Source organism: Bombus terrestris, chromosome 6, assembly GCF_910591885.1.
Source record: "Bombus terrestris chromosome 6, iyBomTerr1.2, whole genome shotgun sequence".
Taxonomy (NCBI): Eukaryota; Metazoa; Arthropoda; class Insecta; order Hymenoptera; family Apidae; genus Bombus; species Bombus terrestris.
In genome coordinates, this window is record NC_063274.1 from 8,670,832 (window position 1) to 8,684,532 (window position 13,701).

Below are 13,701 nucleotides of genomic sequence, written 5' to 3' on the forward strand. Positions count from 1 at the left end.
GGTAGAATGCAATTAAAAAAGAAATAAATTCAGACTAATATTAATTATTTCTCTTAAGTGCTTAATCAATTTTCAAGGCCATTTTTACTCTCTCTCTAATATACACAGTGTCTGGAAACGATACTTCAGGATACTGTTAATTGCCTTTAATCTATGACATCAATTAAAGCTTTATTCTTCGCTCACTCGTTGTAACTTCATCAACGTTATTCCTTTACCGAGTATTGAGCAATAGATTACCAATATCGTTTATCCGTTTCCGCGTTCGACTTTCACCGAACGAAGGAAAACTTCATTGCGACATGATGCGATTACACGCGTACAAAGGGCGCGAGGAAACGAAGGAAGGCAGCAGCGCGTCTTCCCGCGGCAAAAATCTAACTATTTATTACCTTCGTTGTCCGTTAGATTGACTGAATACATCGAGGCTAGCGGTACCGCATACTAGACAACGTGCGAATTAATATTCAATTGCCAATACATCGCCGTTTGCGTGGATTTCTTGGAAGCGTAACGATCGATTTCAATCGCTATTAAATTTATTCCTCCGTTTGACATGTTGATATATGTCGATATATTCTATCGTTATTTAATATGCTATTGATCCATTGGTATATCGGTATCGAACAGTTTAATACGAAAGTGTTAAAAATCGAGTCATATTCTAATTAAGAACTTTTGTAACTGTTAAATTTCGAGCACTCTAGTCTAATACGTTCATTAAGAGTATTCGGATAGAATGTACGAAAAGAATAACGCGCCTAAAAGGAAAACGTGTATAATTTCATTGAAAAAGAACTGCAACTGTTGCATTATAGAGTGCATCGTTGCATTAAAAAATAACAAGCTACTGCAAATATGGACATTTCGAAATCATTCGACTTTTACCTTTATTCCGGATATAGTTGAACTTATCGAGCTTTATTATCGCGGTCCCCTGCGACGTCGATTAACAAAAGTCGATCGCACGATTCGCTAGGAAACCGGAGGAAGAAACAAAAATGGCTCGTTGAGGACGCTCGTGGGCGCATGTTTGCGACAGCGTGTGGCTAGTTAAATCGAAATGACAGCTGCACTTCTGCGTACTCGATTACGAAGATAAAAGCGTCATTTGAACATTTTTATTCGCCGTTCTCTCGTTGTTTCTCTCCCAACGTTTTAATGACGGCGATTTAAGCGAGACGCACTGCCTTTTTGTATCCACCAACCTTGCCGCCCCCGTCATTTGCACCACTTGCTTGCAGCGTCTTACCTAACCGTAATTATTTCACCTAGGAAATCTGGATCCGTTGCACGCGTCGGATGCGTTTTATGCAAAACGAAACCCCGACGTCGGTGCACGTATTTTTAAAACGCTGACGAGGACGTTTCGTACGGACGACAAATGGAGGACGTTAAGTTTTGGACAGCGCGTGCCGTTTTGGTTGATCGGTGACCTATTTCTAAGATGGGATTGAGGTTTATCGCTTTATCGAAGTGACCTGATTTAAGAATAAGCCAGATACTTGAAAACGGAACTTGTAAAACAAGAAGGAAAGAAGCGTTGAGATTTTAATTTACGGCGAAAAATAGAGATTATTTTCATTTTGAACTTACGTTGGGTAATTGTACTATATATAATTTCAGGTTCACGTAGAGGCTCTGTACGAATACTTATTGCCTATATTTCTCGCTTGTTCTTGAGTATTTCTCAATATCTTCGCGAAAGGTATAAATAAATATTTCTTTATGAAACTCAGTCTGAAAGTTCTGAAAAATATGTAAATATTTTTTATTTGATAAAATGTTTTAGATAAACAATGTTCGACGAAGTTTCTACCGAAATTGACTGTCATTTCTACACTTACTGTAGATATAGAAAATTTTTTAAAGAAGGTTGCGAAACGAAAAAGATGAAAAGTAATGTTAAAGGCTACGATAAAAATACTCGGCATAGCGCTAAAAATACAAAAATACGATCACGTAGGAAACAAAGGGTGTGACGCTCCTACGCAAGCAAACACGAACGAAATTGCCGAACACGAGTTTACTCGCGCTTACTTTCTACCGTTACCAGAATCGTGTGAAATTCGTCAGACGCGATCCAAATAGAAATCATCGATCGTCGAACCGCGAGGGCCAACATGCGCCATTTGCGTCGGAATTCGACGCGCAATTACGGTACTCCTCTGCAACGTCATCGCTTTCGTAATGGAAGAGGGCCTCGTCGATAAAATCGAATTTTCGAGGCGTTGCCCATAGCAGGAAATCGCGATTCAGATCGACTTCTTCGATTAACAACGCCGTGTCAACGCGTATATTTATGAGCCTGTTGGAAGATTAAAAAGTGCAAAGCATTCGTACGCAGAAACGTATGAAATGTCCAAGGTATTGGTTCTAATTTAATCGCAGATATCTATGCAAATTCAAATATCTTTAGCAATGTAATTTAAAAAATGGCAGAACCTAAGCAGAGATCTATTTCGTCTACCAAATATTTTAACGAATATCCTTCTTTATAGTTTCGAGTGTTAAATGTGCATTTTATATATTTTTCAATTTTCAATTACCTTCAAATTTGTATAAACGCATAAAAATCCGCGATCTACTCGCGATTATTTTGGAGTTGCGAGAAAATGATTTAGGGTAGCGTTTCTTTAGTTGCGTTTGCAAAAATAGGAATTTGCATAAAAATCCACGATCTAATGATCACACTGTAGTAATCGATGGGGGATGAGATTTGCATAAACGTCGTTGCGTGCTGGTACCGCCTGTTGCTCCACATTCCGCAACGCGGTCGTAATGCACGCTGGCAAGGTCCCCCTTTGTCAAGGATGAAAAATTCTTCGCCTGTCAGCCGCATACCGGTCCCTAATTGCCGACGATATTTTCCCGCGCCACTCAGACCAATTAAAATCGCTGACCGTTCGATACTAATCTTTTGAAACGAGTTAGATCTATTGTAGGTATAATATGATTGATTGGAATAGAAGTGCGAGGGATAGCCCTTGCGGCGCATATATGGAATTGCGTAAATCAAATTTGACACGCGAAGTCTTTTTATCTACAGTCTTTATTCTTTGAAGTGATTGATTCGAAGTGATAATGTATCGAAGATACAGACATCGATACAGGCAAAAGTAATTTTTCTTCTTGTCATTGAAAACCAATGAAAAATATAAACCTATATGTGTGTATATATATACACATGGAAATGTTGTATATTGTTACAAACATACTCGTAGGAAGAGAATAAAAAATGAGACACGAGTACAACATAGTTGGACAAAAGGGTTAAATTGAGATTTTGTAAGACAGCAATACCACGAATGATGTCCAAACACTACGAATGACACGCGATAAGATTTATTCGTCGACTATTTTATGAAGACGAAAAAGAAAGAGAGAGATAAGCACTGATTACGTCAAAGTCTCTAATTATCCTCTGCCTCCGTTTTTAACACTGTTTGCACAAATTACGTTATCATTTTGCGTGGTTGTGCAACCTAAGGCTGAGGACGTGATACGTTTCGGATACATTCGATACATCGTCAATGATAACCTTTATTTTTGCACGCTCGATAAATGTAAAATAGGGAACCGAATTACATACTCAAGATCGAATGGAACAAGATCGAAGAGATCGAACAAAGATGAACAAACCAAACCTCTATTGTGCACGATTATGACCGATCATATCTTCGAGCTCATTTTGATTCATTTCTCAATTATCTCGTAATATTCGCGTGTCGTCGAGTTCTCGTTGGACGTCATCATCACTGTTTTAACTATTGTTTTCGTAGAATACGTTATCACGGTATGTGATTGTACAATCTGACGGTGGTGTAATATGTGTGTTTTAAATACACAGTCAATGATAATCTTTATTTTTACACGCTTAATGAATATAAGGAAGGAAGCCAAATTACATCTTCAAGGTGAAATCGAACAAAATCGTGGAGATCGAGCAAAGGTGAATAAATCAAACATCTATATATTGTGTACAATTAAGATCGATCGTATACTCGAATTCATCGATTTTTTCCTCGTCTATCTCATAATGATCGCTTGATATCATGCTCAAAAAAAAAAAAAAAAAAAAAAAAAATCGTCCTAGGGCCAACTGCATAACATATTATGTAAATATTATTATTTCTATTTTATCACGCGATTGAACTATCAAATATTCTTCGTTTCTACTTGCTTCCAAAATTTCTTTCGTTAGATATCGTTTGCAAATACAATCAGACCTCGAGATGAAGATCGTTCGATGGCTACAGGAAAAGAACAAAAAATCATACGTACGTAGTCGCGAATTTACGAAGCATAGAGCCAGTCTCTCTTTCTACCGCGTCCAAATAACGCATTGACTGTTCCTTACATAATTGGAAAGCGCGCAAGTGATTTTCGTGTTATAAAACTGCATTAATAGGACGGTAATTAAGCCGTTAATGCCCACTGAGCAAGTTAAGTGTAGGGGAATTAGCGCAATAAACTCGAACCTCCTCGACCGCTTCGAACAGTACTTTCCACGATTAATTATAAATCAGAGTGATCGATGCCGGGACTCGTTGCAAATTTTCATCTAATTAGAAAAGAAAAGTTTTCGTCAGAAGCCTGGCTGTTACGAAGTGCCGATCCTATCGATAAACACGATGTTGCAACCATCTCTTCTAGCATCCTTGTTTGAATATTTTTATTAAAATTATACGTTGCTTGCGTAATTATTACCTTCGGTTCTTTTCTTTCTTTCCATAGAAAAATCGATCTCGAAAGAAGCTTCCTGACACGGGACCCGTCTTACTCAATTCTTGCACGGTCTGACAAAATTTTACAAGACACGGTCGCCAACTAATATTTCGTTTTTATAAATGGAGCACCCCTATACTATAAAGTTGAAATTATAAAATTTATTCGGGAAGTTGATCGTGATCACGATCGCGATAGGGACAGGTTCCACCTTTCCCTCCGGTAAGTTACGATCTCTCACGGGTAGTGTCGGCGGGACTGCACGTGACTGCGGTGCACGCGTGACACGTGCACGCATGCCAGACCTACAAACGGCTGTCAGTAGGTCTGACCACGACCAGAGGCGAGGAAAAGTTAGAAAACGTTTTGCGAAACCGACCGGAATCGCTTTTGCCGCGCGACGGAACCGCTTGACCTTGGTTCGACACAGTTCGGGCGAGCTCGCGCCGGTAAAAGTGGTGTGCGTGTCGAAACCGCGTCGGGGACAGTTTCAGCGTTCACGTATTTATCATTGCTGCAATTACGATGATATTACGGTACTTGAAAATTCAGGACAACAGGGGAATTTCTGCTGTTAGACGCAATTTACGTGCGCACGCTGGAAAAAAGGTACAAGGCGGCTCGTAAACTAGTTATTGAATAAACCGTTGAATAAACGCGTGTTTTCAGCCTTAGGGTAATCGAATGAGTTTAGATCTTTCAATTAGGGTACGATGAATTGGCATTCTGATTCTTTGCCTATAGACAGGAGTATTGAATTAAGGGAATTCCTAATGAGTGTAATTTCTAAGAATTGATGAAATTCTCTGCAAATGAATTTCCAATGACAAGAATAGTCTTCGACATCGTTGATGTATCATGTAATGGCGACTTATCAAGTTTATCGCTGGATTTATATTTCGTTCGATCATAGCAACTCAATTTATCGATAGTATTATTACCATCGTAATCGTGCATGTTAATAACTTGTTTTCGTTTTCATTTTACAGAAAATCTAGCGCCATCAGAACTGAAGAAATTGAGGAACAAGCAAAGGAAACAACGTAGAAAGGCTGAACTGGAACGACAACAGGCTGCCCAAGCCCAAGAAAAGAGGGAACAGCACAATAAGTCGCGGCAACAGACCGATCCCGATTTAGAACAGCCTACGCTAGATGAACTTATACCAGAGAAATTGGAAAGGGTCAGTAAATCGTGTAAATCCGATGATTTAATGTCCTCGAGATAATATGAAATTTAATTCGAGCTATTATTTTCAGGTTGAGGATCCTCTCGAGCAAGCAATCAAATTTTTACAACCACTGCAAGACTTGGCATCGAACAGAATAGAGACCCACCTTATGGCATTTGAAATATACATTCGTAAAGGTACGTAGCAATACAGCATTAGCGACACAAATCATTTGTAACATTCTTGTTAAAGAAAAAGATTAATAATAATAGTTGTAAATAATCATTGATTTTTAAGGCAATGGATTTTACTATTAGATTTTATTTAAAAAATCAAACGCATTTTGCAGGTCGTACGTTGTTAATGTTAAGGTCGATAAAACGCGCGCATGGTCTAGATCCTAACAATCCGGACCTCCACACGTGCCTAGTACGTTTCATGTTGCATACTAACCGCTCGCCGTCTGAAGGACCAGTAGGCGAGGTAGTAAAGCGACAAACTGCAGGAATCTACTCGACTTCAACGCCCACTCAATTGAACGCGGAATTCTTAAAAAAGAATCGAAACTCACTGCCGCATTTGCTTCAGGGTGCGAGGATGTTGTACGTCCTGGACCCGTCCGCTCAAACAAAAGCTCTCTCCCTCGCCACAAACATTGATGATCTCGAAGGTGTAACACTACAGAATTGTACAAAAGTATTGGAATCGTTGCGCAATGGTGACTTTGGCCATTGCGACTCTACAATCGCCGACTACATGGCGAAATGTCACAAATACTTCCCATACGCGACCGCTTTTCGACCGCCGGAGACAAAACTGACGGTGACGATCAAGCATCAAGAGAAAGAGAATTCCATCAAGAACTGATCCAGGCACGCGCTATCCAGCGTTAGCGAATCATTGCGTAGTTAGACGACGAGGCAATGGAGGAGGAGTGTGCTGAGATACGCTCTAATCTACGTTTAAGAAAAAGAACAAAAAAAGAGCAAAGAAACTAACGTTGAATGTAAAAGGCACGCGAACGAATGAACATATGTAGTGAAAGAAGAAGCGAAATTGGCGGATTTAATATTGATAATTATTAAACATGTATTATACACGAACTGTTCCTGGGAAGATTCATGTAGTGTGAACAGTGCTGGGACAGTGCTGAATAAATAATCTTTAATAATAAATTATAACACGATGGGACGCGAGACAAGCGCCTCTGGCACGGTCCCGAATTTTAGGTGAACGAAGAAAAAGATGGCTTTAGTTAAATATTAATTAACAATTGGAACAGAATGAATTAAACGAGCACTCTATCAACAGAGCGGTCACGTTGAAAAGAAGGATTGACAAAGTGTGAAAATGTTTAGTGCATAGATGGGATTGGGGCAGGGCAGGGAGGGATGGGATGAAGTACAGTGTGTAAAATATATGACGTGCGTAAACTAACACATTGGTACAAAATACAAGACTTGTATACATTCGTATGCGCGTTCTATGAATATTTCTACTTGATGTTAAGGTGTACTATTTTCAGCGATGTCTACGTAAATACTCTACTGTGTAGAGTTGAGAAACTAGACGATCATCGAGCACCGATAATTGTACCACGCATGTTCGTCGCTACTTTTTGAGAATAGACTTTATTCCAAGTCGTATGCTAACTTCTCCAGTTCACTTCATTCGCAAAAACCGTTCAAACTTGTCAAGTGAACGATCTAATGTTTTTCTTCTAGAAACACAATTTTATTCCTGTGTTTAAAGCCAGGGTAATAATCTACGTTTGGATTGGAGCCCTGATATTCCATCGAGATAGCAGTCAATATGGAAATAGCATCCATTTGCGAAAGTCTCTGTGAAAGTTATTATAAGAACAATAAAAGTGCATATATTGTGTACGCAGATTACCAAAGTATATGATAAATCGAAAACAATAAGTGTCAATAGCAAAACAAGCAAACGAAAAAAATATCATACATCTGTATGTTAACAGATTACAGAAATTTTAATAAAAGGTAATGTTCAAATTTACCGATACAAATCGAACGATGTTATGATTGCCTCGTTTATTTTCTGAAATACCAGTACATACTTATAAGTCGTGAGTTTCCTTGAATGAAAAAAAAAAAAAAAATAAAAGAATTCAATAAGATACAGATACTAAAAACTAGCGATAATGTTTGTATATATTTCACCTACTACTTTAACAATATATATGTATAAATACATATACACACACATTTCCTATCTTATTTAAGTCATAGAGTATAATTTTGCGATTAGTTAATGTTATGCCAATGTTGAAAGCTCATTCAAAGTCGACTTAATGGTAATCATAAAAATAAGATATTTGCATCAAGTCATAGTAATGTATATTTAACATTTCAATTTATTCGTAACATACAACGGACAAAAACTCAATACGTACATCCAAAATTAATCGATGGAATAATCTTCTATCAAAATATAATGAATACAATTGTATTGATTGAACTGATACCTTCTGTAAATGCATGGAATGTTTCTCAGGGCTACATAAATAATGTCGTAACATAAGCGATAATGTAGAAGTTTTACTCATTCACTTTACCATTAGTCATTTAATTATTGTACAATGCAAAGGAAATATGATATGACCACCATGCTAGTCTATCGATATACGAAGTGTTTCTTCTTGTAAAAGACTATCATTAGAAAAATTAACGCATATTATCATACATCATTCGCATCATACTCAACTTTTCGACCATGCATCTACCGAAGTGTTGCTATCTTTTAATATTATTTTTTTTCTTATAATACATTATTTACAGTACGCTTAAACTCCTGCATAATTATTACATTTCGAAAAAAGATATAACTATATATATATATATATATTAGTTATAATATATATATATATATATGTATATTAGTTGCTCCAATCTTTATCGGAGGTTGTTACCTCAGTATAAAAATTTCTACTCCGCTCATAACTAATTATTAAATCTTTAAGAAATAAACAATGTTGATTAAGGATGGTACATTAATTTTTAGAAGATTCAGTTTAGATTTGCCTTTGAATCCAATCGTACGAGCAAACGATAAGCATGGGTACCTCAACCCATATCCTCTTCCATCTCCTCATGTAAATGAATTCATCATATAGGTTTCATGCAAAATTTTTCAACGTATACGATTAAGTTCTAAGGTGATTTGTTATTCGAATTAAAAAGACTTAAAAAAAAAAGGAAATAAAACAAAAAGGAATAAAAATTAGAAAATGAAGTCAATGATTATTTAAATGTGGTTATTACTTTATTTTGTATTAGTAATATACTGCCATTTGCAATAAGCTGTTATTATATTTTCTGCAACTGCTATTTGCAGATTGAATAGTTTATGATTTGTACAAAAATTGCCCAAATTTTATGGTATTAAAGGATAACATTTATACAACCAAGTACGCTTTTTACAAATGTTAATATCTCTGTTTATATATAAAATACCCATACATTTTTACAATATTAAATATTTTTCTATATGATGAATTCAATCATCACGTGTAATTACTTTCTTTATGTAACTTTTCTCCATTATAGCGGTATTTACAAACGTGAAGTAATATTTTAAAGACAAGAACATGGATATGTATAGTATGTATATAAACGTATCATTATCGTATGCATCAAAACTCTGTGTTCAATTCCTGTTTGTTGTTACATTAATAACAAGTCAACATGAAAATATTATATCACGTATCAACAATCGCCTCTTCTTCAGACGTTTTGTAAAAAATGATATTGAAATATTATTTTATCATGGAAATGATACACACTTGTTACATGTTTCTACCATGCCATATTTGATCGTACTACTGTTTACATTTGTACAGTACATCGTTTGCAATACTGTTGCAGATAATATTACATCTTGATGAAAGCATAGTATCTTTGTATTATTGCTAAATTCTTTCATTTTCTGTACATTGTTTTATTTATTTTCCACAATATTATATGGATAATGTTAAAACTACAAATAGACTTGTAAAAATTTAAAATAGGGGGTATTCCTATTTTCCATCTGTACCTAATTTAGTTCTGCATGTAAATACTGGTAACGAGTCTTTTTACAGTAAAACTGTAATTCATGTTTATGTTAAAGAATTAATATTAATTACAGATTTAAATCTGCAAAATGTCACTAAAAAATGAAATAAATCATGAATATATACACTGGAAAGCTTTTCATTACAGACATTGTTATCTTTGTCATTTACATTATTTTTGTTCAACTACTTCCATTTTCAATATTTATTTCCTTATCTTCAGTAGAGTCGACCTCATCAAAATCAATAATTAACTTTTTGTGCTTAGGAATATATTTGCTAGAAAAAGATTTATAATGTTATTAAATAATACTACAATAATAGTTTAATATTATAAATGAATTAATGTTAATACAGTTTAGACGTACATTCTGCACACATTGGAACGCATGTATTAAATACTAGAAATTTGAATTTTAATTAATAATTTTAAGGAAATAAATCATGTCAAGTAATACAAGTCTTATGGTTTCTTGCCATAATCTGACACTTATACAAATTTAATAAGAATAAATATATGCAATTTGCATAATTCAAATACCTATATGTAACGCCTGCGGCATCAAACATTCTTTTTGCAGCTTGAATTTTCTTCTTCTTTGCATATTTATCTGACACATATTTAACTGTTCTTATTCCAGACTGTATTATTACTTTAGCACATTCATTACATGGAAATAGAGAAACGTATATGGTACAATTTTTAATGTTTTTATAACCCGTATTTAAAATAGCATTAATTTCTGCATGGCATACTGCAAATTCATTATTATCATTATTACAATGTAATATTACATTATATTATATAATAGAAATATGATCATCGTGACAATTAATGAGATGTTATTAGCTCACCATATAAAGACTTTCTTTCCAATGGATCGGCAGACTCTTTGGTCCAAGGAAAAACATCATCGCTACAACCATTGGGCATTCCATTATATCCAATACCTAGAACTTGCTTCTCTTCATTTACTATACATGCACCAACTTGAGTACGAGGATCTTTGCTACGTTTCGCACTTAAAAAGGCCAAAGCCATAAAATATTCCTCCCAATCTATATAGCTTTCTCTTTTATTGTTACTAGGCTGCTCACTATAAAGATATAAAATTCATGTTACATCAATTAAGTAACTAATTATTTTATTAAAGGTTAGAATATCGTATGTAATATACCTTTCGGAGTTGATTTTTTCAATAATTTCGTTGTTACTGTTTGATATCATTTTTGTTAAATTTTATAATTATATAACTTTTACAAAGAATTTCTATTTGTAATTTAATTCAAACTATTTAATCAATGAATAATAACACACCCCATTATGTACACGTTAGAAATTAAGACTAAACTAATATTTTACCAAGGTAGGAAATACACCCTTAAAGTAGTCATTAACAAGAAAGGCGAATTCAAAATTCCGTTAGCCAATTAAACGATTACAAAAGACCGGTTTCATGTTGCAAACATATATGGAAAACAAAAATCATTGCATCATTACAATATATGCTTAGGATTGAATAACTAATTATTTAAAGTGCCTATATAGTTATTTAAAAAAAGATTATTCTATTATTTTGGAACTTTGAAATTAAAATTTTAAACTTGTAGTTGCGTTATCTACAGAGTAACAGGTGAACTACAGTAAAGGTTGCGCTATCTACAGAGTAACAGGTGAACTACAGTAAAGGTTGCGCTATCTGCAGAGTAACAGGTGAACTACAGTAAAGGTTGCGCTCTACAAACTGTACAGGGTATGTATTTTCAGGTATGAGAAAGATTTCTTTACAGCCGGATTATTCATGATAGAGTGTCAAACATATATATAATATCTTATAGAAAATAGAATAACATTATACCATACAGCATAATTCTAATTTTCTAAAATCTATTGAATTACATTAATGTCAGTTTGGAAGGAAACAATAAATAAAATTAATTTATCAAGATTGCAGAACAATTGATTTTAAAAATAGTAAGTCAATAATAACTTTTGAAGTATGATTGATACATTGTAATAATCGGTGCATGGTAGAGCTTAGGGCAAGTTTCTTAGACACGACAATGGTAGTTCCTGGTACCGATAAATCATTATCTTCATTTTAAATTTATTCTTATACTCATCTTTAGCATATTATAAATTAGTACATAGTATATGTTTTAATTTTTTTGCTATTATACTTGTATATTATTTTGTATTGAAATCAATTTAAAGCATTTATAGATAGTTTCGTCGGAAATAATATTGTAAGATATATGTACATATTACCATGACAAATTGAACAAGTGGAATACAGATAATAAACAGAGGAGTTACACGCGAATGTGAAATCGTAAAAAATGCCAATATTTCATATGTTTCGTGAGTCTCGCAATTGAACTTGTGAGATAATGCTTGGTGAGTGGCTTATCGAAACATACATTTACTGATAATTTGTCAGTTTATTATGATAAATTTAAGAAGTGTAATATTTCTTAATTATTCCATTTAATATTAAATGTTAGGGAAGATATTTGCTTTTTATATTTCTACTCTCTTTTTTCTTGCAATTAAATACAACTTAATCACTATGTTTTAAAAATTTATATCTGTATCTAAGTGAGCATTTACCATCGATAATAAATAATAAACGAGCTAAACCGTTCGGAACCCCAAGCTGCTAAGGCTTTTTTAAACGCCTGCTACACAAATGAGTATACTTGGGCGCGGCACTGTAGACACGTTTTTCAGGTCTCAAGTATACTTAGCGCTCCCTATAAAAAGGGCTAATAATTCGTGGATTATGACACCCTTTACATAATCAGGACGTTATAATTAGTTTCCGAAGAAGACTTAGTTAAATGAAATTACTTTCTTGTAATTGTATGAATTTTAATTAGCAACTAATCACGAACAATGGGATCTGGTATTTCCCGATATAACTTTCTAATGCTTTACGTATTAAAAGAATAATATTTTTCAATAATAAATAGTTTTATTGAAAACAGTATCTAATATGTAAATCTAAATTTCAACGAGAACTTATATATTCTATGCTAAAATATTCTAACTGTACCTTACATCATGAGCAATGAAAATACTGTTTTCAATGCATGCTTATTCTAGTCTCGAACACGCTATAATATTTTACGATACGTCAGTACGAGTAAGAGTGCAGCTACTGAATGAAAAGAGGTTTCTTCCGCCAAGTAACGCGGCTAATAAAGTAATTTGCAGGATCGTGACGCTATTCTTTGGGGAACCATCACACCCTCGGAACTTTCTTCACGCACGTGTATTACCGTTTAATTGTACCCTACATCCCTGTTGTGGATATTACATCTTCTCTCCTTTATTCACTTTATATTAAATTAATAACCACGCAATCGTAATAAAACTCAATTAATCACAGAACTTTCAACTCATTACATTTCTTCCTGCAACTGTATAAATAGAAGAAAACGTTAAAATTATCCATCGATCTTCTAATGCTTTCTTCCATATATTTTCTGTTAATATTTCTTATTTCTCTAAAAGGTAAACAAATAAAGTACTGAAAGCATCGAACTTGAACAACGTACGCACACACGTAAAGAATCGAATTTCTCGGCAGCACGAAGTGATAAGGGGTAGCTCGACGATGTCGAAAGTTGGTCCAGGGAGGAGGATACGAAGGATAGTATTCCTGGCCGGCAGAGAACGGCGAGTATTGATTAAGGGGTTCGTGGGGAGGTATCCTCGTAGTCG

The 13,701-nt window shown here is 34.6% G+C and overlaps 2 protein-coding genes across 2 annotated transcripts in view; one reads left to right on the top strand and one right to left on the bottom strand.

The window, feature by feature from the left end:
* LOC100645948 (N-alpha-acetyltransferase 15, NatA auxiliary subunit) overlaps positions 1-8,031 on the top strand; it is a 45,267-nt gene extending 37,236 nt beyond the window's left edge. Inside the window, exons 9-11 of the mRNA XM_003395965.3 lie at positions 5,718-5,911; positions 5,988-6,096; positions 6,249-8,031. Coding sequence (XP_003396013.2) covers positions 5,718-5,911; positions 5,988-6,096; positions 6,249-6,766 — 821 coding nt within the window. The 3' untranslated portion in view covers positions 6,767-8,031. The remainder of the gene's footprint in view (positions 1-5,717; positions 5,912-5,987; positions 6,097-6,248) is intronic.
* A 211-nt stretch (positions 8,032-8,242) lies between these two features.
* Positions 8,243-11,355, bottom strand: LOC100646296 (deoxycytidylate deaminase). The gene is made up of 4 exons (XM_003395968.4): positions 11,153-11,355; positions 10,830-11,071; positions 10,516-10,729; positions 8,243-10,253 (listed from the first exon to the last, which is right to left on the bottom strand). The coding sequence occupies exons 1-4, from the start codon at positions 11,200-11,202 to the stop codon at positions 10,157-10,159; spliced, it is 603 nt and encodes a 200-aa protein (XP_003396016.1). The 5' UTR covers positions 11,203-11,355; the 3' UTR covers positions 8,243-10,156.
* Positions 11,356-13,701: the final 2,346 nt, after the last annotated feature.

Excerpts from the sequence above, each read along its gene's own strand:
- LOC100646296 (XM_003395968.4), bottom strand. The coding sequence starts at position 11,202 with ATGATATCAAACAGTAACAACGAAATTATTGAAAAAATCAACTCCGAA. Across the intron at positions 11,072-11,152 it reads GAAAAAATCAACTCCGAAAG|TGAGCAGCCTAGTAACAATA; the intron begins GTATATTACATA and ends ATATCTTTATAG. Across the intron at positions 10,730-10,829 it reads GGAAAGAAAGTCTTTATATG|TATGCCATGCAGAAATTAAT; the intron begins GTGAGCTAATAA and ends ATGAATTTGCAG.